This window comes from Onychostruthus taczanowskii, unplaced genomic scaffold (assembly GCF_017590055.1).
Source record: "Onychostruthus taczanowskii isolate IOZ18803 unplaced genomic scaffold, ASM1759005v1 scaffold197, whole genome shotgun sequence".
Taxonomy (NCBI): domain Eukaryota; kingdom Metazoa; phylum Chordata; class Aves; order Passeriformes; family Passeridae; genus Onychostruthus; species Onychostruthus taczanowskii.
The window spans coordinates 252,869-278,284 of NW_024499206.1; the positions used below are offsets into that span (position 1 = coordinate 252,869).

General features: G+C 58.0%; 2 protein-coding genes across 3 annotated transcripts; one reads left to right on the forward strand and one right to left on the reverse strand.

The window, feature by feature from the left end:
* Positions 1 to 1,649: 1,649 nt before the first annotated feature.
* CBX1 (chromobox 1) lies at positions 1,650 to 7,174 on the forward strand. Its single transcript, XM_041402356.1, has 4 exons — positions 1,650 to 1,836; positions 3,164 to 3,341; positions 3,781 to 3,875; positions 5,480 to 7,174. Exons 1-4 carry the CDS (start codon positions 1,697 to 1,699, stop codon positions 5,622 to 5,624), a joined length of 558 nt encoding a protein of 185 aa, XP_041258290.1. The 5' UTR covers positions 1,650 to 1,696; the 3' UTR covers positions 5,625 to 7,174.
* A 2,502-nt stretch (positions 7,175 to 9,676) lies between these two features.
* NFE2L1 (nuclear factor, erythroid 2 like 1) lies at positions 9,677 to 25,319 on the reverse strand. Of its 2 annotated transcripts, none has more exons than XM_041402354.1 (7): positions 25,097 to 25,319; positions 24,773 to 24,976; positions 22,289 to 22,761; positions 14,877 to 15,092; positions 13,991 to 14,080; positions 12,599 to 12,760; positions 9,677 to 12,418 (listed from the first exon to the last, which is right to left on the reverse strand). In XM_041402354.1, the coding sequence occupies exons 3-7, from the start codon at positions 22,757 to 22,759 to the stop codon at positions 11,084 to 11,086; spliced, it is 2,274 nt and encodes a 757-aa protein (XP_041258288.1). In that variant the 5' UTR covers positions 22,760 to 22,761; positions 24,773 to 24,976; positions 25,097 to 25,319; the 3' UTR covers positions 9,677 to 11,083. The 2 variants fall into 2 exon arrangements, with proteins under 2 accessions (XP_041258288.1, XP_041258287.1); XM_041402353.1 differs by having other exon boundaries at positions 22,289 to 22,833.
* Between the last annotated feature and the right edge of the window lie 97 nt (positions 25,320 to 25,416).

A 25,416-nucleotide genomic window follows, 5' to 3' on the forward strand; every position in this document is an offset into this window, starting at 1 on the left:
GAAAAGCGGGATTTAAATGGGATTTATGAGGGGAAAAGAGAGAATTTGTGAGGGAAAAGTGGCATGTATGAGGGAAAAAAACTGGGATTTGTGAGAGGAAAACCCGAATTTATGAGGGTAAAAGCGAGATTTGTGAGGGGAAAAGCGGGATTTATGAGGGGAAAACCCGAATTTGTGAGGGGAAAAGCGAGATTTGTGAGGGGAAAAACGGGATTTATGAGGGGAAAAACGGGATTTATGAGGGGAAAACCCGAATTTGTGAGGGGAAAAGCGAGATTTGTGAGGGGAAAAACGGGATTTATGAGGGGAAAAACGGGATTTATAAAGGGAAAACCCAGATTTTTGAGGGGAAAAGCGGGATTTTGGGGGCCGGGGCTTTGCAAGCCCCTGGCGTGAGGGGAAGGGTCTCGGTGGAGGAGCGGGAATCGGGCGCGGAGCGGGAGCGGGGAGGGACAAGCGACAGCTTTTGGCGGGAAGCTGGAAAAATCCCGGGAATCCGGGCTTGGAGCGGGAATCCGGGAATTTGGGGCGGAGCTGGGCTCGGGAGGAGCTGGGAAGGGAGGAGGAGATGCTTTGGGGGAGTTGTGATGGAATTTTGGGAGCTGGGGGAGCCAGAGCTCTGGGAGTTTTGGGAGCTGGGGAACGATTTCGGGATCCCAGCGGGATTTGTGTGCCTGGAGGAGGAGCTGGGAAAGCTTTTCCCAGGAAAAAGTGGGTGTGGAGCCGGGGATCTTCCGTGGGGGAGTTTTGGGTGGGAGAAAAGGGGAATTCTCCCTGGAATGTGGATGGGGGGGATGCCAGGGATGGGTATGGAAGCAGCTCTGTGTGTTCCTATAAAACAGAGGGGTCCCTGGATAAAAATTGGGATTCTGGTGGGGTAACTCTGGGGTTTGCTGTGAAAGAGGCTGGAAATGTGGGAAAAGAATAGGGAGAAATCCCAAAATTCCTCCAGAAATTGAGAGGGGAAGGTCGGGCTCCTGGAATCCACGGAATTCAGCTGGGGCTGCACCAGAAAAAATGCCAAAAAACCACCTGGGAATGGGCTTGGAATGCAGGCCTTGGGAATTCCTTGTGGGAATCTGGGAAAAATAGATCCCAAAAATGTTCAGAAGCCAGGCTTTCCCCGTCTCTGGATCCGGAGTTTTTCCAACCTGGAATCCAGGGATTTCCTGGCTCTGAATCCAGAGTTTTCCCAGCCAGCGCTGGATGGATTTTCAGGAATTTTTGATTCCCTAAACAGCTGTGGGAGGAAGAGCTGGATAAATATCCCAGGATCCAGCAAGGGAATGACCACGGAGAGGCTGGGATCTGGGAATGTGACCTGGGATTAATTGGGATTATGAACTGGTGGAATTTGAGTTCTTGTAAACGCCTGGAGTTCACAGAAATCCCAGTTTTCCCAAGGATTTCCCATCCCAGGGAAAATCCCAGTGCTCTCAAGGAGCTCCAGCAGGGCAGGGAGAGCAACTCCTGGCAATTCCCAGTGTGCCAGGGTGGGAATGTCCCATTCCCACCTGGAAACACATCCTGGAGGGATTCCCCCCTCGAAGGGAGCACAGTCCCACCTGGACCAGGCCGAGCATCCCGAGCTGTGCCTCCCGCCATTCCCGCCGTCCCCGTGGCGCCGCATCCGCGATTTCCCCCCCGTTGTCTCCCCCTGCAGCAGCCCGGGAAAGCGGAGAAGCTGGCCAGCACAATGGGAAAAAAGCAGAACAAGAAAAAGGTGGAAGAGGTGCTGGAGGAGGAGGAGGAGGAGTACGTGGTGGAAAAGGTCCTGGACCGGCGCGTGGTCAAGGGGAAGGTGGAATATCTGCTCAAGTGGAAGGGCTTCTCCGAGTGAGTCGTTCCCGCCGGATCCGCCGCTGCAGCGGGAGCAGGGGGAGCTCCCGGGGCTTGCTCCTGCCGGGGAGGGAGAAGGGGAAATCCCGGGGTTCCCACAGAAATCCTGCTGTTCCCAAGGGTTTCCCACCCCAGGGAGGGCAGGGAGAAAAACTGCGGGAAATCCCAGTGTTCCTGAAGAACTCCAGCAGGGCGGGGAGAGAAAATCCTGGATGGGAAAGTGCCAGTGTTCCCAGGGAAAATGCCAGTGTTCCCAAGGAAAATCCCAGTGTTCCCAAGGATTTCCCATCCTCGGCGGGGAGGGAGAGAAGATCCTGGAAAATGCCAGTGTTCCTAAAGAACTCCAGCAGGGCGGGGAGAGAAAATCCTGGATGGGAAAGCACCAGTGTTCCCAAGGATTTCCCATCCCAGGGAGAGAAAATCCTGGAAAATGTCAGTGTTCCCAAGGATTTCCCATCCCAGGGAGAGAAAATCCTGGAAAATGCTGGTGTTCCCAAGGAAAATCCCAGTGTTCCCAAGGATTTCCCATCCTCGGCGGGGAGGGAGAGAAGATCCTGGAAAATGCCAGTGTTCCCAAAGAACTCCAGCAGGGCAGGGAGAGAAAATCCTGGATGGGAAAAATCTCAGTGTTCCCAAGGAAAATCCCAGTGCTCCCAAGGAGCTCCAGCAGGGCAGAGAGAGAAAATCCTGGAAAATCCCACTGTGCCAGGGTGGGAATATCCCATTCCCACCTGGAAAAGATCCTGGAGGGTTTTCCCCCCTTCAATCCCAGTGTGGGATCCAAGGAATTCTCTCCTGAGAAGGGAATTTCTGGGAGGGAGGGAAGATCCTGGAAAATGCCAGTGTTCCCAAGGAGCTCCAGCAGGGCAGAGAGAGAAAATCCTGGAAAATCCCACTGTGCCAGGGTGGGAATGTCCCATTCCCACCTGGAAAAGATCCTGGAGGGTTTTCCCCCCTTCAATCCCAGTGTGGGATCCAAGGAATTCTCTCCTGAGAAGGGAATTTCTTCCCTTTCCTCCAAGCTCTGAATCCAGAGTTTTCCCAGCCAGCGCTGGATGGATTTTCAGGAATTTTTGATTCCCTAAACAGCTGTGGAAGCTGAGAAAAACTCTGGGATGAAGAGCTGGATAAACATCCCGGAGTATCCGTGATCCAGCAAGGGGAATGTCCACGGGGAGGTCGGGATCTGGGAATCGGATCCAGCATTCCCACCTGGATCAGCCCAAACGTCCCAAATCCCACATCCCAGCACACGCTGATGCCACATCCGGGATTTTCTGGGCTGGGAAAAATGGAAAAACGAGGGATTTGTGTTTGCTGGCAGCGAGGACAACACCTGGGAGCCCGAGGAGAACCTGGATTGCCCGGATCTGATCGCGGAATTCCTGCAATCCCAGAAAACCGCCCACGAGAGCGAGAAATCCGAGGGCAGCAAGCGCAAGGCCGAGTCGGACACGGAGGACAAAGGGGAGGAGAGCAAACCAAAGAAAAAGAAGGAAGAGGTGAGGCTGGAGTGGGATCCTGGAAAAAGGAAAATCCCTGGAAAAGCCAATTTTTGGTCCCTGGAAAAGCCATTCCAAGGGGTTTTTTCAAGGAATGGGAGGCTGGAGGTTTGGGAAGGAGGAAGGAGGGGGTGGCTGGGCTTGGCTTGGCTTGGCTTGGCGAGTTTCCCAGCCTGGTTTCCCAGTCTGTTCCCTGCCCTATCCCAGTTTAACCAGTTAGTTCCCTGTGTCCTGTCCCTCCATCCCTTATCCCAGTCCCTCTCCAGCTCTCCCTGGGTCCTTCCCTTCTCCATCTGAACATTCCCAGCTCTCCTGGAGCCCTGGGAACATCCCCACGTCCCTGGAATTCCAGCCTGGTGCCCCCTGCCCGTCCCAGAGCTGGGAATGTCACTCTGGGAATTCACAAATGGAATTTTCTCCTTTTTTTTCCCTTTTCCAGTCGGAGAAACCGCGAGGATTCGCCCGAGGCTTCGAGCCGGAGCGAATCATCGGAGCCACGGATTCCAGCGGGGAGCTGATGTTCCTGATGAAGTGGTGAGGGCTTCGGGGGGCTGCCACCTCTTCCCTGATTCCCAGGGCATCATCCCAGGGGATCCATCCCATCAGGAACTGTGTGGGATCGGGGACTGTCCCTCTGTGCCGTCTCCACTCCAAGGAGAGGCTGGAGCACGGCCAGGGAAGGGTTTGGAGCTCCAGGAGCGGCTGAGGGAGCGGGAATGTTGGTCCTGGAGAAAAGAGGGATCAGGAGGGACCTTCTGAGGGCCCTGGCAGGAGGGGACATCAGGCTCTGATCCCAGTCAGGGTTTAGGGTTAGGGTGTGGGACATCCTGAGCCCCTCAGGAATTCCAGTCCCCTTCTGGTCTCCGGTTTTTCCCATTCCTCCTTCTTCCCCCTCCCTGACTCCCCTTTCCTCTCGCACCCCAAGAAGAACTCAGATGAGGCCGGCCTGGTGCCCACCAAGGGTCAGGGTCAGGGTTAGGATTTGGGATCAGGGGTTAGGATTGAGGGTCAGGGCTTAGGGTTCCCTGGGACATCCAGGGAATTCCATTCTCCTGCTGCTCCCCCGTTCCTGTCAGGGGTTAGGGCTTTGGGTGAAGGTCAGGGCTTAGGGTTCTCTGGGACATCCAGGGAATTCCATTCTCCTGCTGCTCCCCCGTTCCTCTGTTCCTCACTCCCTGAGTCCCCATCCTCTCCCCCGCAGGAAGAACTCGGACGAGGCCGACCTGGGTTAGGGTCAGGGTTAGGGTTAGGGGTTAGGGTCAGGGTTAGGGTTAGGGGTTAGGGTCAGGGTTAGGGATCTGTGGGACATCCAGAGCCCCTCAGGAACTCCGTTCCCCTGCTTTCCCCCTGGCTGAGACCCCGTCCTCTCCCTGCAGGAAGAACTCGGACGAGGCCGACCTGGGTTAGGGTTAGGGGTCAGGGTTTAGGGTTAGGGGTTAGGGTCAGGGTTTAGGGTCAGGGTTAGGGGTTAGGGTCAGGGTTTAGGGTCAGGGTTAGGGATCTGTGGGACATCCAGAGCCCCTCAGGAACTCTGTTCTCCTGCTTTCCCCCTCGCTGAGACCCCGTCCTCTCCCTGCAGGAAGAACTTCTGGGTTAGGGGTTAGGGTTAGGGTTAGGGGTCAGGGTTTAGGGTCAGATTTTGGGTTAGGGGTCAGGGTTTAGGGTCAGATTTTGGGTTAGGGGTCAGGGTTTAGGGTCAGATTTTGGGTTAGGGGTCAGGGTTTAGGGTCAGATTTTGGGTTAGGGGTCAGGGTTTAGGGTCAGATTTTGGGTTAGGGGTCAGGGTTTAGGGTCAGGGTCAGGGTTAGGGTCAGGGTTAGGGATCTGTGGGACATCCAGAGCTCCTCAGGAACTCCGTTCCCCTACTTTCCCCCTGGCTGAGTCCCCATCCTCTCCCCGCAGGAAGAACTCGGACGAGGCCGACCTGGGTTAGGGTCAGGGTTTAGGGTCAGGGTCAGGGTTAGGGTTAGGGGTTAGGGTCAGGGTTTAGGGTCAGATTTAGGGTTAGGGGTCAGGGTTAGGAGGGGTTAGGGTCAGGGTTTAGGGTCAGGGTTAGGGATCTGTGGGACATCCAGAGCTCCTCAGGAACTCTGTTCCCCTGCTTTCCCCCTGGCTGAGTCCCTGTCCTCTCCCCGCAGGAAGAACTCGGACGAGGCCGACCTGGTGCCCGCCAAGGAAGCCAACATCAAGTGCCCGCAGGTGGTGATCTCGTTCTACGAGGAGAGGTTGACATGGCACTCCTACCCCTCAGAGGACGATGACAAGAAAGAGGACAAGAACTAAGCCCTGGTGGCCCCCGCTCCGGGCAGCTTTGGGGGTTTTTTTTGGGAAGACGATCCGAACTTTTATGGGGTGTGAGCAAAGGAGGGGTTTGGAGGTGCCCGTGGAAGAGCCCCCCCAGCCCAGTTTCTGTGCCCTGCAGCCACTCCTCTGCTCCCTGCCGTGTCCAGATTCCGAGCAGGATCCCATGGAATTCCAGATTCCACCGGGGAGGGGGGGAGGGAGAATCAAGGGGGATTTGGAAAGCTTGGGACGGGGTGGGAATTCGGGGTGGGGAGGGGTCTCAAAGCAGTGGGAGCGGAAGCAAAGCCCCTTCCATGAAGGACTCGCCGGGATGGCCGGGCTGGGGATTGGGATTGGGATTGGGAATGCAGATGGATCCTGCTTCCCTCCAAAGCCCATCCCACAGCCCCCAGCCTGGTTCCCAATAGTGTTAACTCTGCATTTTTAAGGCGTAGCATGTGTGTAGGTCTTTTGATTCGGATTTCTATTTTCCTTCTATTTTCCTTTTTTTTTTTTTCTTCTTAATTTTCTTTTTTTTCTTGGCTATTTCCTGGTGTTATCCTTTGGGAAGGAAGGGAGGGATTTTGGGGGGAATTCAATCACTTTTAATCAAAGAAGGAAATAATGTCTGGTGATGACATTCCCAGATTCTTTCCATATTTTTGGGGTTGCTTTTTTTTAAAAAAAAAGAACCTGAATTCCGTTTTTTTTCTAAAAAAAAGCTGAATTCAGCAAAGAAAATTAATGGATAAAAAAAATTAAGGGAGAAAGGGAGAAGTTCCCAGAATTGCTGCCAGAACTGGGACAGAGACACTGAAACTGTGAATGTCCAAAATCTCCAGAGCTAATCCTCGAGCGATTTTTAGGGGCAGTTTTTGGGGAAAAGGGGGAGGGAATTTTTGGGGTGGGAGGGGACGAAGGGGAGACTTTGTGAAAATGCAACTTTGTGATTCTGTATCGTCCTGCAGCAGAACTGCCACTCCTGACACGTGCATTGTATGGGGGGGGGGGGAATTTTAACCCTTTTATTGCCTTTTTAACCCTTTTTTTTTTCCGTTCTAAGGTGCTATTTCTCCAGATTGGGGGGGGGGGGAGGGAAATCCCCAAAAAAAAGAGATTTCCTGAATTTCTGACCACTCATTCTTTTTCCCACTCTGGATTTTCCTGCCCAGCCAGCAGGGAGGGAATGTGGGAAGGAGAGGAACCAAGAGCAGCACAAGGAAAAATCCAGTCAATCCCAGTTCCCCCCACAGCGAGGCTGGGAGCTGCTTTCCCAGCACCTCGTGGGGGTGGGTTTTGATTTTTGAATTCAGATTTATTTCCCGAATCCTGAACTATTTAAGTGACTCCAGGGGTGGGATCTGGACGTGCATTGTACAAACCTTTTTTATGAGCATGTGTTTGGGTTCCTGTGCAAAAATCCGTGTGCAAATGTAAAAGTTCGTGTTTGGATTTTAACTTCATACCGAGCTCTGTCCACTTTTTATTTTGGTTTTTTTGTTTTGTTTTGATTTTTTTTTTTTTGTCTCAATAAAATTTTAGATTTATAATCCTGATTTTTAATTTTTAAAAAACAATTTTTTTTTTACTCTTTTTTTAATCTTTTCTTTACCTTGCTCCCTTTCCTCCAGTGATGAGTGACCAGGTAGAGCAGGACACGGAGGGAAGGTGAGCCCTGAGCCAGGTTAGAGCTCTGGAGAAGGTGGCAGCAGGTTCTGGAGCAGGTTCTGGGTTTATTTTGGCCTCCAGCTGCAGAAGAGAGGCTCAGCCAGAGCCCTGAGCCTGCACTGGGAGCGTGGAGGGAGCTCCCAGCACCTGAGGTGGGTAAGTGACCTCTGGTTCCCTTCTCGTGCAGTGCTGGGGGGCTCGGAAGGGGCTCTGAGGGGAGAGGTGTGGGGAGGGGGCATGGAGCTGGCTCCTGTGCCTGCAGGGGAGGGGAGCCTGGAGGAGGAGGAGGAGGATGGTGGTTCCTGGAGGAGGAAGGTTATTGGAGGAGGAGGATGATGATGGTTCCTGGAGGAGGATGATGGTTCCTGGAGGAGGAGGATGGTGGTTCCTGGAGGAGGAGGAAGGTTCTTGGAGGAGGATGATGGTTCCTGGAGGAGGAAGAAGGCTCTTGGAGGAGGATGGTGGTTCCTGGAGGAGGAGGAGGAGGAAGGCTCTTAGAAGAGGAGGATGATGGTTCCTGGAGGAGGAAGATGGTGGTTCCTGCAGGATGAGGAGGGGAATGGTTCTTGGATGAGGCTAATGGCTCCTGGAGGAGGAGGGGTCTCGGAGGATGATGATGGCTCTTGGATGAGGAAGATGATGGCCCTTGGATGAGGATGGTGGTTCCTGGAGGAAGACGAATGTTCTTGGAGAAGGATGGTTCTGGAGGAGGATGGAGTTCTTGGAGGAAGATGATGGATCCTGGAGGAGGAAGATGGCTCCTGCAGGAGGTTGAGGGCTCTCAGAGAAAGATGATGATTCCTGGAGGAAGATGATGGTTTTTGGAGGAAGATGGTGGCTCCGGGAGGAGGATGGTGGCTCCGGGAGGAAGAGGAAGGACGCTGGAGGATGGCTCCCGGGAGGAAGAGGACAGAAACTGGAGGGTGGCTCCAGGAGGAAGAGGATGGTTTTTGGAGGAAGATGGTGGCTCCTGGAGGAGGAGGACGGAAGCTGGAGGGTGGCTCCAGGAGGAAGAGGATGGTTTTTGGAGGAAGATGGTGGCTCCTGGAGGAAGAGGAAGGAAGCTGGAGGGTGGCTCCAGGAGGAAGAGGATGGAAGCTGGAGGATGGCTCAGGAGGAAGAGGATGGAAGCTGGAGGATGGCTCCTGGAGGAAGAGGACGGAAGCTGGAGGGTGGCTCAGGAGGAAGATGATGGTTTTTGGAGGAAGATGGTGGCTCCAGGAGGAAGAGGACGGAAGCTGGAGGGTGGCTCCAGGAGGAAGAGGACGGAAGAGGAGGGTGGCTCAGGAGGAAGATGATGGTTTTTGGAGGAAGATGGTGGCTCCTGGAGGAGGAGGATGGAAGCTGGAGGGTGGCTCAGGAGGAAGAGGATGGTTTTTGGAGGAAGATCCAAAGCTGGAGGGTGGCTCCTGGAGGAAGAGGATGGTTTTTGGAGGAAGATCCAAAGCTGGAGGGTGGCTCCAGGAGGAAGAGGATGGTTTTTGGAGGAAGATCCAAAGCTGGAGGGTGGCTCAGGAGGAAGATGATGGTTTTTGGAGGAAGATGGTGGCTCCTGGAGGAAGAGGACGGAAGCTGGAGGTGGCTCCTGGAGGAGCAGTGCGTCCCTTCCCCACGAGCTCTGCGCCATCGCAGGGAATCCTCGTGGCCTTTGCAGCAGCTGGGACCCCCCGACCCTCAGGAATGTCTGGAATGATCACCCAGGAGAGCGGGGAGCAGCCCGGAGCCACGCAGGAGCTGATGTGGATTTTTTTCACTCCTTCTTCTCCTTTTCCTATTTCTTCTCCTTCTTCTCCACCCCCTGCAGGGCTGGAACAGCTCCCTCCCATCCAGGCTGAATCTGGAGCTGCTGTGATGGCAGAAAATCCCCAAATTCCCACCACGTCACCCCCAAACCCCCTCAAATCCCAAATGAAACCCCTGGAGCCGAGGCTGGTACAGTGAATAAGCCATTTTTATTTTTTTGTCCTGTGCTCACAACAATCTCTCTTCTCTCCCTGACAGGTCACAGATCATTCAAATCAAAAAAAGTTTCTAAGAGGAAACAAAAAAAAGAATAATTTAAAACACACGCACAGGGCTCTCTCTCCATTGCAACCTCCCCACATCCCAACTTGTGCTTCATTCCCAGGAAGCCGGAGGGGGCTCGAGCTCCCGTCCGGCCAATCCCAGCTCCAAGCATTCCCAAAAAAAACCTGGAAAACATTCCCACAAACCCACACACATCTTGCCAGCGGGCCTTCCCTGCTGCTTTCCCGGGTGGAAGGACCACCCTGGAATCCTCCTCGGATCCCGCGCACAGGACTGGCTCCGAAAAGCCGTCATTTTCATTTTATTTATTTGCTTTTTTTAAGCTTTTTTTTTTCCTTTTTTTTTTTTTTTTTTTAAATTTATAGGTTTTTTTTTCTGGTTGCTGGTAAAGTCAGAACACTCCCAGCTGTGCTATATGGAAATACAGCTCTAGGATGGTCTCCGAGGTGTGGAGACCTGACAGTGATCAAGGCACTACCCCCACCCCCCTCCTGAAAAACAAAGGAAGTCAGACCGACACCTCTAGGGACAGAAGAGAATCCTATAATGTGATCACACGGTTACACGGAATCTTTATGGCAAAGAGAACACTGAGCAGCTTTGAACGTTTGGGCTTCTCCCTTTTTTTTTTTTTTTTGGCTTTTTTTTCTTTTTTTTTTTGTAATTTTTTTAGGTTTTTTTGTTTGTTTGTTTTTTACTCAACACAAGCACTTCTAGACCCTAAAAGGGGGAGGAAAAAAAATCAAGGCTGGAACCCCCAAAAATCCCAAGCGTGGTTACAGGACGGGGACCTACAGCTGTTCAATGCTCGAGGTGACACCCCAAGGCTGGCCTTGAGGTTGGCATCGGGGTCCCAGCGCTCCCCTTGTGCTCTTCCTGACCCAAAATTCCTTCCCAGGAGAAGCTGGCGGGGGCCGAGTGCTCAGGAAAGGCTCCGGCTGCTCCTCCCTCCCTTCCTCACCCCAAAGCTCTGCGTGCATCCCCCTCCTTGGCCTTTCTCCCAGGATGGGTTTCTTGCCCTTTGGCCTGGCTCTGAGCTTCCTCAGGCAGGAAAGGGTTAACGGGAGTCGCCCCCTGGCTCTGCTCTTCCTCGGGCTGGAAAGGGTTAATGGAAGTCACGCCACTTTTTGTGTCTCTCCACGTGTGCCCTGGTCTGATCTCCGATGGAGGAAGGAGAAATCTGGAATATCTCACACACACCGATGGCAAAAACGGGGTCGGGATGAAAGGAAAGAAGGGAAAAAAAACCCAAAAAGAACCAAAAAAAAAATAAAAGGGGAAAAAAAAAAAAAGAAAAACAACCAGCTACCTGAAATCACAGAACTTTGGAAGTTCAGAAAAACGTCTCTCCTATAACTTGGTTTGAAGTCCATTCACTTAAATCTCTTTTTTTTTCTTGTTTTTTTTGTTTTTTTCTCTTACTTAAAGCCAGTTCCTAACAGTAGTTTGTTTTTTTGTGGGGATTTTTTTTTTTGTTTTTTTTTGTTTTTTTTTTTGTTTTATCCACCTCGTGCCAACCTCCCCAGCAGCGATGCCAGCTCGTCCCTGCTCTCCCAGCACCCCGGGGGTGGCCGGTGGCAGCTGGGCTTGGGCTGGGCTCCGTCCCCCGCTTTGGGACGGCCGCTCCCGCAGAGTCCCCGGCGCGCGCCGCCGGCGCCGCGTGCGGTTCCAGAAGACAGAATCGGATAAGAAGGCATCAAAGTTCCCTCCGCAAGCACTTCCAGGCTCGGCCCTCATCCCAGCTCTCCCTTCCGCCGCCGCCTTCACTTCCTCCTGTCCTTCTGCTTGCGCTCCTGGCGCCGCGGCTGCGGCTCGGCGGGCGCGGGCGCGCGCGGGATCAGCAGCACGCTGCCGTCGCTGCCGTACTGCAGCGCGTACCGGCTGGGCGAGTAGGGCCGGCCCTGCTCGTCCCGCAGCCGCCCGAACACCTCCTGGTACAGGCTCTGCACCTTCTGCTTCATCTGCCGGATGGATTTGAGGAACTCCACCTTCTCCCTGAGCAGTTTGGACTTGTCGCGCTGCAGCTCCTCCACGTCGCGCTCCAGGTTGAGGATGGTGTCCAGTTTCCTCTTGCGGCAGTTCTGGGCGGCCATCTTGTTCTTGCCGCGCCGGCGGATGTCGCGGATGAGGCTGAGCTGGGCCTCGCTCAGCTGGTACTTGGACAGGAGCTCGTTGAACTCCTCCACGGGCAGGTTGATGATCTTGTCGTTGGTGAAGGGGATCTTCATGGCCCTGGCGCGGTGCTCGTCGCGGCTCAGCTGCTTGTCCAGCAGCTCGGACGGTTTCTCCTTGCCGCTCTTCTTGCCGGCGCCGGGCGCTTTGGGCTCCTCGGGGTCCAGGGCGCCCGGGGCCATGTTGTAGGTGTGGTTGTGGCCAACGTGCTCCAGGTAAGGCAGGTAGTGGAGCTGCGCCGGGTCCTGGTAGCTCATGCGGCAGAACTTGCTGTACTCTGGCTGGTAGCCGACCGCCCCTTCCGCTTCCTCAAAGTCCACGTTCTCCGAGTCCGAGCTGTAGCCCACGGCGCCTTCCTCGGAAAACGAGGAGGAGGAGGAGGACGAAGAGGAAGACGACGACGAGGACGAGGCTTCGGAGCTGCTCAGGGACGCGGGGCTGTGGCCGGAATCCAGGGAAAGACCTGAGTCGGAATCGAACTCCTCCTCCAGCTGCGAGGCCTGCACGGGGTTGAAGCCCTCCTCGATGGCCAAGTCCATCAGGCTGATCTCATCCAGCATGGCCTCGTCCAGCAGCCCCCCCAGGGGGTCGGGCAGCTCGGGCCCGGCCGTCTCGTTACCCGTGCTGTTCATCTGGGGCGGGAAGAAGATCCCGCTCAGGTTGGTGGAGCCGAAGGTGCTGTTGAGGCCGGTGGAGTTGTCGGGCGCCAGCTGCAGCAGGGCCGAGCCGCCCGCCATGGAGGGGCTCTCCATGTCCGAGCTGAAGAGGGAGAAGTCCTGGGAGCAGCTGCCCAGCGAGGCCTGATGCAGGCTGACGTTCTGGTTGATGGGCGTGCCGGGGGCCAGGCTGTAGTTGGACGCCAGGAGGTCCCCGCCGGTGCCACCGTAGAGGCTCTCGGCGCTCGTGCTCGTGTTCACCTCCATGGCCTGCAAGAGAGGCGGGCACAGCTCGCTGGGGGAGCCCCGGTGCCAAGGACGCTTCCAGATCCCACTCAGCAGCTCGCAGACGGCACGGATGTCACCGCGGCGTCACCGCACGGGCCAGGACCCAAATTCACGCCACCGCACCCGCAGGGACGAGCCCTTGCCGCTCCTCCCGGAGCTCACCTGCATCTCCATGATGGACATCAGGTCCTGCCACTGCTGCTCCAGGTCGAAGGGCGACTCGGTCTCGGCCAGCAGAGGGGACAGCAGGCTGGGGGGGCCGCCCGGGGCCCGGCTCTGCCCGGGCACGGCTTCGCTCAGGGCGGAGACATCCGCAGCTGGGAACTGAGCACGCCGGGAATCAGGGCTGGCACCTCGGCGACGCTCAGGGATGTTCAGGGATGCTCGGGGATCAGCAGGGACGCTCGGGGATGGACACTCGGGGATGGGCACTCAGGGATGGACGCTCGGGGACACTCAGGGATGGACACTCAGGGGGGGACACTCAGGGATGGACGCTCAGGGACACTCGGGGATGGACACTCAGGGATGGACACTCGGGGATGGACACTCGGGGATGGACACTCGGGGATGGACACTCGGGGATGGACACTCGGGGATGGACACTCGGGGATGGACACTCGGGGATGGACACTCGGGGATGGACACTCGGGGATGGACACTCGGGGATGGACACTCGGGGATGGACACTCGGGGATGGACACTCGGGGATGGACACTCGGGGATGGACACTCGGGGATGGACACTCGGGGATGGACACTCGGGGATGGACACTCGGGGATGGACACTCGGGGATGGACACTCGGGGATGGACACTCGGGGATGGACACTCGGGGATGGACACTCGGGGATGGACACTCGGGGATGGACACTCGGGGATGGACACTCGGGGATGGACACTCGGGGATGGACACTCGGGGATGGACACTCGGGGATGGACACTCGGGGATGGACACTCGGGGATGGACACTCGGGGATGGACACTCGGGGATGGACACTCGGGGATGGACACTCGGGGATGGACACTCGGGGATGGACACTCGGGGATGGACACTCGGGGATGGACACTCGGGGATGGACACTCGGGGATGGACACTCGGGGATGGACACTCGGGGATGGACACTCGGGGATGGACACTCGGGGATGGACACTCGGGGATGGACACTCAGGGATGGACACTCAGGGATTCTCAGGAATGGACACTCGGGGATGATCAGGGATGGACACTTGGGGATGCTCAGGGACACTCAGGGATGTTCACGGATGCCAAGGGATGTTCAGAGATTCTCAGGGATGCTCAGGGAAGGATGCTCAGTGACGGATGCTCAGGGATGCAGCCACCCCCCAGCCCAGCGCCCCTCCCGCCCACTTTGCCGTGAACTAACGAGGAGCAAAGCCAGGAGGTTTTAATTAACCTCGGCCCCCCTCCCCGCGTGGTTTCTCAGGGTGCCCGGAGCCTCCTGGAGCAGCCAAACCCAATTTGCCGCTGCAGGAGAAGCACGGGAGGCACGAAAACCCCAGCGAGAGCCTGGGGACCCACCCCACGGGCTCACCTCGGAACTGTCCCCGAAGGGGAAGGTGGCCTCCAGCAGCCTAAGGCACTCCTCCAGGGACAGGGCTGTCTGATCCTCCGCTCCGGGCACCTGGGGGCACAGCAAACGCACGGCATGGGATGGGAACTGCAGGCGTGGGGAGCTGCTGCTCAGGAGGAACCAGCTCCCTTCCGGCAGGGCTGGATCACCGCGCATCCGAAACAGAGCCAGAGCCAGAGCCCCACCCAGCGCTCCTGTGCCGGCTCCGTCCTCCCGCTCGGGGCTACGGGAAAGCGCCAACGCCGCCGCTCCCGGCCAGCCTGCTGCCCCTGCTGTCCCTGCTGTCCCCTGATATCCCTGCTGTCCCCGCTGTCCCTGCTGCCCCTGCTGTCCCCTGATATCCCTGATATCCCTGCTGTCCCCTGATATCCCTGCTGTCCCCGGTGTCCCCTGCTGCCCCTGCTGCCCCTGCTGTCCCTGCTGGCCCTGCTGTCCCCTGCTGTCCCCTGCTGCCCCTGCTGTCCCCGCTGTCCCCGCTGTCCCTGCTGTCCCCGCTGTCCCTGCTGTCCCTGCTGTCCCCGCTGTCCCTGCTGTCCCTGCTATCCCTGCTGCCCCTGCTGTCCCTGCTGCCCCTCCTGCCCCTGCTGTCCCCGCTGTCCCCTGCTGTCCCCGCTGTCCCCTGCTGTCCCTGCTGCCCCTGCTGTCCCTGCTGCCCCCGCTGTCCCCTCCGGCCACACGGGCCGGGGGGACTCTGCAGCTGCCCACGGGGACGCAGCCGGCCCTGCCCAGATCCTGCTGCCCACCTGGGCAAACCCTGCTGCTGCTGCTGCTGCTGCTGGAGCAGCCCCCGCGCAGGCACCGGCACAGCCGCAGGCCCGGGAGCGCGGCCCCCTGCCCGGGGCGTTACCTGCGCAGGGAAACTCTCCCCGGTCTCTCCATCAACTAGCGGGATTCTATCCAAGACCTCATTCCCTGCACTCCTCCAGCTGTCCCCGCGCTCCCTCCCATCGCTCAGCTCTTTGTCCACTTCGCTCTCTTTCTGACGGTGGCTGTAGTCAAAAATCTCTCGCCCGGCGCCGAGATCAATATCCTGTCTCCACAGGATGTCAATCAAATCGATGTCCTGCAAGACAGACCACATTTCCTTCAGCCCCCTGGCCTGGGGGGGGGTCCCCACCCGGCGGCCCCTCCCCGGGGCCCCCCCCCCCGCCCGGCCCGCAGCTCACCCGCCGCGGGGGCCGCCCGGGCCCGCGTCGCGGCGGTGGCTGCGCCGTGCCCGCCTTGCATCAGCCCGTGGTGCCATCCCGGCCATTTGCATAAGGGGTGGGGTGGCAGGAAAATCCCCGCATTCCCACCCACCTGATGCAACTTGAGCCGCCGCCGCTCCGCCGGGCCCCTGCCCGCTCCCCGCCGGCACCCCCCGCAGCCCCCCGCTCCTCGGGGCGGCCCCGGTACCTTTCTCATGTCCCCAGCTGCCGCCCGGGCCGCGGCGCACGCCGATCATGGTCCCCGGGGGAGGAAGAGGAGGAGGAGGAGGCGGCGGGGCGGGCTGGCCGGGGCGCGGCGCCGCGCACGCATCGCCGGCCAGCGGGGCCGCCCCCCCCCCCCGGCCCCGCCCGCACCGCACCGGGAATGGGGAATGGGGGCGGGGAACACCGGGACCCCCGGGCCGCCAGCCCGCACAGCCCGGGGTCACCTTGGCCCCGTCCCCCGGGACACCCCGGCCCGGAGTGCGCGACCCCCGCTGAGCGCCCTGCCCTCCTCCCGCCGGTGCTGCTCGCCCCGGGCACGCCCCGGGCCCGGTAACCGCGGCCAAGTGTAAGGAGATCCCCGGGCCGGGGGGGCCGGCGCTGAGCCCCCGCAGCTCATCACATGCCCCGCGTATTTTTATCCTCGTGTTGTGGAAACGGCCCCGGGCACGGAGCCCCCGCCGCCCTCCCCACCCCCAATGCTGCGGAGGGAAGCGCTGGGATTTAATCCCAGCTTTGTCTTTAGCCCCGGCTCGAAACGGGCATTTTTTTATCCGTGGGATAAAAATCAAGTGCATTTCATAATTCCCCTCCCGCCCCGCCCGCTCTCCGGGTGCTGCAACGCCCAAAAAGGAAAGGAGGAAAAAAAAAAAAAATCCCGCACAGCATTCCCGGAGCGAGTTCCAGCTTCCCAAAATTCTTTCTATCGCCCGTATTCCCCCGGCAAGGTCGCGCCTGGACCGCGCACAACCCACCGGGAGTCGCAACGTGCCAGGAAAAGTCATGGAAAAATTTTCAGGCCGGCCCCCGGAGCCATCGGCAGCTCCGGCCCCGCCCGAACGGCGGGGAGAGCCCGCGGGGCTCCCGCGGCATTCCCGGGGGGAAATCCGCGTCCTCCGGGGAGTCGGGGCGGAAAATCGCCCCCTAAAACAGCCCCGAAAGGGAAATGCGGGAGCGGCGAGCTGCGGGGGGAGGAGAGCGGCGGGATGGGGTGAGGGAGCGCCGCGGGAGCCAGGCGGGATTTCCTGGAGCCGTGGAAAAAAAACAGCCCTGGAGGGAGAGGGATGCAGGAAAATCCGGGATCGGGCATGGAGAACAGCCCTGGAGGGAGAGGGATGCAGGAAAACTGGGATCGGGGCATGGAGAACAGCCCTGGAGGGAGAGGGATGGAGAACAGCCCTGAAGGGAGGGGGGACACATGGAGAACAGCCCTGGAGGGAGAGGGCTGGAGGAAAATCCGGGATCGGGATGGGGACACATGGAAAACAGAGCCCTGAGAGCGACAGGGATGGAGCAAAAGCCGGGATCGGGGCATGGAGAACAGCCCTGGGGGGAGAGGGATGCAGGAAAATCCGGGATGGGGGCATGGAGAACAGCCCTGGGGGGAGAGGGATGCAGGAAAATCCGGGATGGGGGCATGGAGAACAGCCCTGGGGGGAGAGGGATGCAGGAAAATCCGGGATGGGGGCATGGAGAACAGCCCTGGGGGGAGAGGGATGCAGGAAAATCCGGGATGGGGGCATGGAGAACAGCCCTGGGGGGAGAGGGATGCAGGAAAATCCGGGATGGGGGCATGGAGAACAGCCCTGGGGGGAGAGGGATGCAGGAAAATCCGGGATGGGGGCATGGAGAACAGCCCTGGGGGGAGAGGGATGCAGGAAAATCCGGGATGGGGGCATGGAGAACAGCCCTGGGGGGAGAGGGATGCAGGAAAATCCGGGATGGGGGCATGGAGAACAGCCCTGGAGGGAGAGGGATGCAGAACAGCCCTGAAGGGAGAGGGATGGAGGAAAATCCGGGATCGGGATGGGGACACATGGAAAACAGAGCCCTGAGAGCGACAGGGATGGAGGAAAAGCCGGGATCGGGGGAATGAAGGAGAACAGCCCCGAGAAGGGCCGGGACCGGCAAGGTGGGGCCGCCCCTCCCTGATTCCAGCCGGGGGGGAGGCCTCTGGAAAACGGCGGCTCCTCCCGGCCTCTTCCCCAGAATTCCCAAATCTGAGCCCGGTTTCCCTGCCCGGGGAGGCCTCTGGAAAACGGCGGCTCCCGGCCTCTTTTCCCCCAGAATTCCCAAATCTGAGCGCGGTTTCCCTGCCCGGGGAGGCCTCTGGAAAACGGCGGCTCCTCCCGGCCTCTTCCCCAGAATTCCCAAATCTGAGCCCGGTTTCCCTGCCGAAAGCTCCCCAGAGCCAGCAATCCCAGACGCGGGAAGGGCGGCGGAGCCTTGCAGGAGTGACCTTGCACAAGGAAGCGCCCACCCGATCCCATCCCGATCCCGGGAATCCGGGAATCGCCTCCCTGGGAATCCCCAGGAGCAGAGATGCGGGACCTTCGGCCTCCGTCCCTCTGGCTCCTCCAAGGTCGAGCTGCCAGCCCAGAGCGGGGCTTTCCCCCGGGAACAGGCAGGGAAACCGGGATGACATTCCCAGGGCCTGCTCCATCAGCTCCAGCTCTGTCTCTGCGGCGCTCCCCGCAGCCTGACCCCGATCCTGATCCCAATCCTGATCCTGATCCCGATCCTGACCCCAATCCTGATCCCGACCCCGATCCTGACCCCAGTCCCGATCCCGACCCCAATCCCTGCTGCAGCACATGCCAGCGGCTCCCGGTGTCCTGCAGGACCTGGGCACATGGATCAGCACTGACACCCCCATTCCATAGACCTGGAAGGACCTGAGGCCATGGAACCACCACTGACACCCCATTCCATACACCTGGAAGGACCTGAGGCTGGGAATTACCACTGACACCCCCATTCCATACACCTGGAAGGACCTGAGGCGGGAATCGCCTCCCTGGGAATCCCCAGGAGCAGAGATGCGGGACCTTCGGCCTCCGTCCCTCTGGCTCCTCCAAGGTCGAGCTGCCAGCCCAGAGCGGGGCTTTCCCCCGGGAACAGGCAGGGAAACCGGGATGACATTCCCAGGGCCTGCTCCATCAGCTCCAGCTCTGTCTCTGCGGCGCTCCCGGCAGCCTGACCCCGAGCCTGATCCCAATCCTGATCCTGATCCTGATCCCAATCCTGATCCTGATGCTGATCCCAATCCAATCCTAACCCTGATCCCGACCCCGATCCTGATCCCAGTCCTGATCCCAATCCTGATCCTGATCCCAATCCTGATCAACCCCAACCCTGATCCCAACCACGATCCTGACCCCAATCCTGATCCCGACCCCGATCCCAACCCCAATCCCTGATGCAGCACATGCCAGCGGCTCCCGGTGTCCTGCAGGACCTGGGCACATGGATCAGCACTGACACCCCCATTCCATACACCTGGAAGGACCCGAGGCCATGGATCAGCACTGGCACCCCCATTCCATACACCTGGAAGGACCTGAGGCCATGGAACCACCACTGACACCCCCATTCCATAGACCTGGAAGGACCTGAGGCCATGGATCAGCACTGACAGCCTCTCTCCAAGGCCCTGGAAGGACCTGAGACCATGGAACCACCACTGACACCCCCGTTCCATACACCTGGAAGGACCTGAGGCCGGGAATTACCACTGACACCCCCATTCCATAGACCTGGAAGGACCTGAGGCCATGGATCAGCACTGACAGCCTCTCTCCAAGGGCCTGGAAGGACCTGAGACCATGGAACCACCACTGACCCCCCCGTTCCATACACCTGGAAGGACCTGAGGCCATGGATCAGCACTGACAGCCTCTCTCCAAGGGCCTGGAAGGACCTGAGACCATGGAACCACCACTGACCCCCCCGTTCCATACACCTGGAAGGACCTGAGGCCATGGAACCACCACTGACACCCCCATTCCATAGACCTGGAAGGACCTGAGGCCATGGATCAGCACTGACAGCCTCTCTCCAAGGCCCTGGAAGGACCTGAGACCATGGAACCACCACTGACACCCCCATTCCATAGACCTGGAAGGACCTGAGGCCATGGAACCACCACTGACACCCCATTCCATACACCTGGAAGGACCTGAGGCTGGGAATTACCACTGACACCCCCATTCCATACACCTGGAAGGACCCGAGGCCATGGATCAGCACTGACACCCCCATTCCATAGACCTGGAAGGACCTGAGGCCATGGATCAGCACTGACAGCCTCTCTCCAAGGCCCTGGAAGGACCTGAGACCATGGAACCACCACTGACACCCCCAATCCCTGACCCTGGAAGGACCCGAGGCCATGGATCAGCCCCACGGAACCCGGGATGTGCCACAGGCACAGCAGCAGCTCCCAGGGCCTGGAATGGCATCCCAGCCTCCCCAAAGGTCCTGGCTCAAGCAGGAAAACCAAACCCCTCCCAGGCCAGCTCTGCCCAGCCGGCTGGGGAGGAAAAGTGAGCCAGGAAAGGAATTCTGGGGAGGAAAACTGAGCCAGGAAGGGAAGGCTGGGGAGGAAAACTGAGCCAGGAAAGGAATTCTGGGCAGGAAAAGTGAGTGAGGAAGGGAATTCTGGGGAGGAAAACTGAGTGAGGAAGGGAATTGTGGGCAGGAAAACTGAGTGAGGAACTGAATTCTGGGGAGGAAAACTGAGTGAGGAAGGGAATTGTGGGGAGGAAAACTGAGTGAGGAAGGGAATTGTGGGGAGGAAAATTGAGTGAGGAAGGGAATTCTGGGGAGGAAAACTGAATGAGGAAAGGAATTGTGGGGAGGAAAACTGAGCCAGGAAGGGAATTCTGGGCAGGAAAACTGAGCCAGGATAGGAATTCTGGGGAGGAAAACTGAGTGAGGAAAGGAATTCTCGGGAAGAAAACTGGGTAAGGAACTGAATTCTGGGGAGGAAAACTGAGTGAGGAAAGGAATTGTGGGCAGGAAAACTGAGTGAGGAAGGGAATTCTGGGGAGGAAAACTGAGTGAGGAAGGGAATTCTGGGGAGGAAAACTCGAGGGAGGAGCAGGCTCCTGGGGAGGGACACCGAGGGAGGAGCAGGCTCCTGGGGAGGGACACCGAGGGAGCAGCAGGCTCCTGGCCGGGCTCCAGCCCAGCAGCCCAACCACCTGCTCCACACCTGGGCCAGGGCTCTTTCCCAACTCCCCTGTTTATCTCCCAGCCGCATTGCTGGCTTTCCCAATGCCCAGAGTCACGAGGGCCCCAGCTCCTTCCCCCTCCTTTCACTGCTCCCCTGGAGCCACAAGAGAGGAGACCCAAAAGGGAAAAACCGGCCCGGAATCGCCCCGGCAGCGCCGAAACCCAGCCCGGCTCCGGGATCGCGCCGGGATCGCTCCGGGATTGCTCCGGGATTGCGCCAAACGCGGCAACGCCCCAGCCCCTCTCTCAAAACACCCCAAACCCTGTCTCAAAACACCCCAAACCCCTCTCTCAAAACACCCCAACCCCCTCTCTCAAAACACCCCAACCCCCTCTCTCAAAACACCCCAACCCCCTCTCTCAAAACACCCCAACCCCCTCTCTCAAAACACCCCAACCCCCTCTCTCAAAACACCCCAACCCCCTCTCTCAAAACACCCCAACCCCCTCTCTCAAAACACCCCAACCCCCTCTCTCAAAACACCCCAACCCCCTCTCTCAAAACACCCCAACCCCCTCTCTCAAAACACCCCAACCCCCTCTCTCAAAACACCCCAACCCCCTCTCTCAAAACACCCCAACCCCCTCTCTCAAAACACCCCAACCCCCTCTCTCAAAACACCCCAACCCCCTCTCTCAAAACACCCCAACCCCCTCTCTCAAAACACCCCAACCCCCTCTCTCAAAACACCCCAACCCCCTCTCTCAAAACACCCCAACCCCCTCTCTCAAAACACCCCAACCCCCTCTCTCAAAACACCCCAACCCCCTCTCTCAAAACACCCCAACCCCCTCTCTCAAAACACCCCAACCCCCTCTCTCAAAACACCCCAACCCCCTCTCTCAAAACACCCCAACCCCCTCTCTCAAAACACCCCAACCCCCTCTCTCAAAACACCCCAACCCCCTCTCTCAAAACACCCCAACCCCCTCTCTCAAAACACCCCAACCCCCTCTCTCAAAACACCCCAACCCCCTCTCTCAAAACACCCCAACCCCCTCTCTCAAAACACCCCAACCCCCTCTCTCAAAACACCCCAACCCCCTCTCTCAAAACACCCCAACCCCCTCTCTCAAAACACCCCAACCCCCTCTCTCAAAACACCCCAACCCCCTCTCTCAAAACACCCCAACCCCCTCTCTCAAAACACCCCAACCCCCTCTCTCAAAACACCCCAACCCCCTCTCTCAAAACACCCCAACCCCCTCTCTCAAAACACCCCAACCCCCTCTCTCAAAACACCCCAACCCCCTCTCTCAAAACACCCCAACCCCCTCTCTCAAAACACCCCAACCCCCTCTCTCAAAACACCCCAACCCCCTCTCTCAAAACACCCCAACCCCCTCTCTCAAAACACCCCAACCCCCTCTCTCAAAACACCCCAACCCCCTCTCTCAAAACACCCCAACCCCCTCTCTCAAAACACCCCAACCCCCTCTCTCAAAACACCCCAACCCCCTCTCTCAAAACACCCCAACCCCCTCTCTCAAAACACCCCAACCCCCTCTCTCAAAACACCCCAACCCCCTCTCTCAAAACACCCCAACCCCCTCTCTCAAAACACCCCAACCCCCTCTCTCAAAACACCCCAACCCCCTCTCTCAAAACACCCCAACCCCCTCTCTCAAAACACCCCAACCCCCTCTCTCAAAACACCCCAACCCCCTCTCTCAAAACACCCCAACCCCCTCTCTCAAAACACCCCAACCCCCTCTCTCAAAACACCCCAACCCCCTCTCTCAAAACACCCCAACCCCCTCTCTCAAAACACCCCAAACCCCTCTCCCAAAACACCCCAACCCCCTCTCCCAAAACACCCCACACGTTTCCTACCTCCTTGCTGAGCTCCGCGCTGCCAGGCGCCGCCACGGCTCCCAGATTCTCCGGCTCGTCCCCAAAGCCCTGCTCGGCTCCGCTCTCCCTCTCGCCGCCGGCGCCGTCCTGCAGGCCCCCGGCGGCGGCGCCGGGCTGCGCGCCCTCGGCGTCCCGGTGCACCAGCCAGGCGCTGAGCTCGGTGCTGGGCACCCGCAGGCGGTCCAGGGCGCGCACCCGGCCGAGCAGGCGGCTGCCCAAGTAGGAGTCGAGCTCGGCGCTCTTGGGGTGGATGCCATGGCCGCCCCAGGCGCCGCGCAGGCGGTGGAACTGGGTCTGCGTGTAGGCCGAGCTCGGGCCCAGGATGATCTCCCGCAGCGGCGGCAGCTGCGAGCTCAGGTAGCTGTCCACGTCCACGCGCACGCCCAGCAGGCTCAGCAGGATGGTGAACTGGATCAGGCCTTCCGTGAAGTACTTCTTCAGGGAGAGCATCTCTGCGGCACGGAGAGGGTGGGCAAGTGAAGGAGGGCGAAGAAGGGGCGAGGGTGGGGGCGGGCACAGAGGAGCTGCAGGGGGAAAATTAAAAAAAGTGAAGAAAAATAAGGATTGAGGGTGGGCATGGGCAGCAAGGAGCTGGCAGAGGGAAAATTTAAAAAAGTGAAGAAAAATAAGGATTGAAGGTGGGCATGGACAGCAAGGAGCTGCAGGGGGGTAATTACAAAACAAATGAAGATAAACAAGGATTGAGGGTAGGGATGGACAGCGAGGAGCTCAAGGGGTAAAAATTTAAAAAAATAAAAGAAGGAAAATAAGGATTGAGGGTGGGCATGGACAGCAAGGAGCTGCAGGGGGGGAATTACAAAAAAGAAGGAAAATAAGGATTGAGGGTGGAGGTGGACAGAGAGGAGCTGGCAGGGGGAAAATTTAAAAAAAATAGAAGAAAAGCAAGGATTGAGGATGGGCATGGACAGCAAGGAGCTGCAGGGGGGAAAATTACAAAAAAAGAGAAGAGAAGCAAGGATTGAGATTGAAGATGGACAGCAAGGAGCTGGTGGGGGGAAAATTTAAAAAAAGAAGGAAAATAAGGATTGAGGGTGGGGATGGACAGAGAGGAGCTGCAGGGGGGAAAATTACAAAAAAAGAGAAGAAAAGCAAGGATTGAGGGTGGGGGTGGGCAGAGAGGAGCTGCAGGGGGGAAAATTACAAAAAAAGAGAAGAAATGCAAGGATTGAGGGTGGGGATGGACAGCCAGGAGCTCAAGGGGTAAAAAATTTAAAAAAATAAAAGAAGGAAAATAAGGATTGAGGGTGGGGGTGGACAGAGAGGAGCTGCAGGGGGGAATTAAAAAACAAATGAACATAAACAAGGATTGAGGGTGGGCATGGACAGCGAGGAGCCGCAGGGGGGGAAATTACAAAAAAAGTGAAGAAAAATAAGGATTGAGGGTGGAGGTGGACAGAGAGGAGCTGGCAGGGGGAAAATTTAAAAAAGATAGAAGAAAAGCAAGGATTGAGGATGGGCATGGACAGCAAGGAGCTCAAGGGGGAAAAATTTAAAAAAATAAAAGAAGGAAAATAAGGATTGAGGGTGGGGATGGACAGCGAGGAGCTGCAGGGGGGAAAATTACAAAAAAAGAGAAGAGAAGCAAGGATTGAGATTGAAGATGGACAGCAAGGAGCTGGTGGGGGGAAAATTTAAAAAAAGAAGGAAAATAAGGATTGAGGGTGGGGATGGACAGAGAGGAGCTGCAGGGGGGAAAATTACAAAAAAAGAGAAGAAATGCAAGGATTGAGGGTGGGCATGGACAGCGAGGAGCTGGCAGAGGGAAAATTTAACAAAAGAAGGAAAATAAGGATTGAGGATGGGGATGGACAAGAAGCTGGCAGAGAGAAAATTAAAAAAAGTGAAACTAAGAAAAGCAAGGATTGAGGTTGAAGATGGACAGCGAGGAGCCGCAGGGGGGGAAATTACAAAAAAAGTGAAGAAAAATAAGGATTGAGGGTGGAGGTGGACAGAGAGGAGCTGGCAGGGGGAAAATTTAAAAAAGTGAAGAAAAATAAGGATTGAGGGTGGGGATGGACAGCAATGAGCTAGAGGGGCGAAAAATTTAAAAACAAATTAACAAAAGCAAGGATTGAGGTTGAAGATGGACAGCAAGGAGCTGGCAGGGGGGAAAATTAAAAAAGAAATGTTGATAAACAAGGGTTGAGGCTGGGCATGCACAGCCAGGAGCTGGCAGAGGGTGAAGCCTCCACACAACAGGTTCAGTGGCTTTGGCTCTGCTCTGCCCCACTTTCAATCAATCGTTTCTGCCCTTGGGGACAGAGCTAAAGCCAGGAGGAAAGTTTAAAGAGCAGCGTTGTTAGTTCAGCGAGGCTTGGTTTTCCTCTGAAAACTCAGGAAATCAAAGTTTCAGCCCCGAACTCTCCCAGCAGCTCCACCCTCGCCTTCCCTTTTGTTTTTATCCCGCAGAGCAGGCGGAATTCCGGGCTCCGTGTGACTTACTGTCCCAGCTCTGCTCATGCAGCGAGTCTGTGTCCCCCGCAGCTCCTCCCGCTCCTCTCCCGCTCCTCTCCGGTTCCTCTCCGGTTCCTCTCCGGTTCCTCTCCCGCTCCCGACGCTTTTTCCAGGAGCCCTTTATGAGTCAAAGGTCCCGAGCATGGGAAGGTCCAAAGACTCCAAGGCTGGCGGCTGCGATTTCATCAGCAGCTGAAACGTAACCAGAGAGCAACCACGGTCACAGCGGGGCACCACCCCGCCCGCACGGCGCCCTCCCCCCGCCACCACCGGCCGCTCTCCCCGCGATTCCCGGTGTTCCCTCCGGGTTACCTTCGGGCGGCGGCACGGCCCGAGCTGTCCTTAGGCCGGTGCGTCAACCTGCCGCTGCCCCAAGGAACCCGGCCGCCCGTCCCTGCCCAGCCCGGGCTGCCAGCCGGCCCGGGGCTCTTGCACGGACACCGGGAGCGCTCCCGGACCCGCCCCGCTCCGGGCCCGCCGCCCCCAGCGCGCCGGGGCGGCTCCCGCGGAGCGGAGCGCTGAGCTGCGCGTGCCCCAGGAGGCTTGGGGGTCCCTGATTGTGGGGGGTATCCCCGATTTTGGGGGGGTATCCCCGATTTTGGGGGGGTCCCACGTGCGCTCCCCGCAGCCGG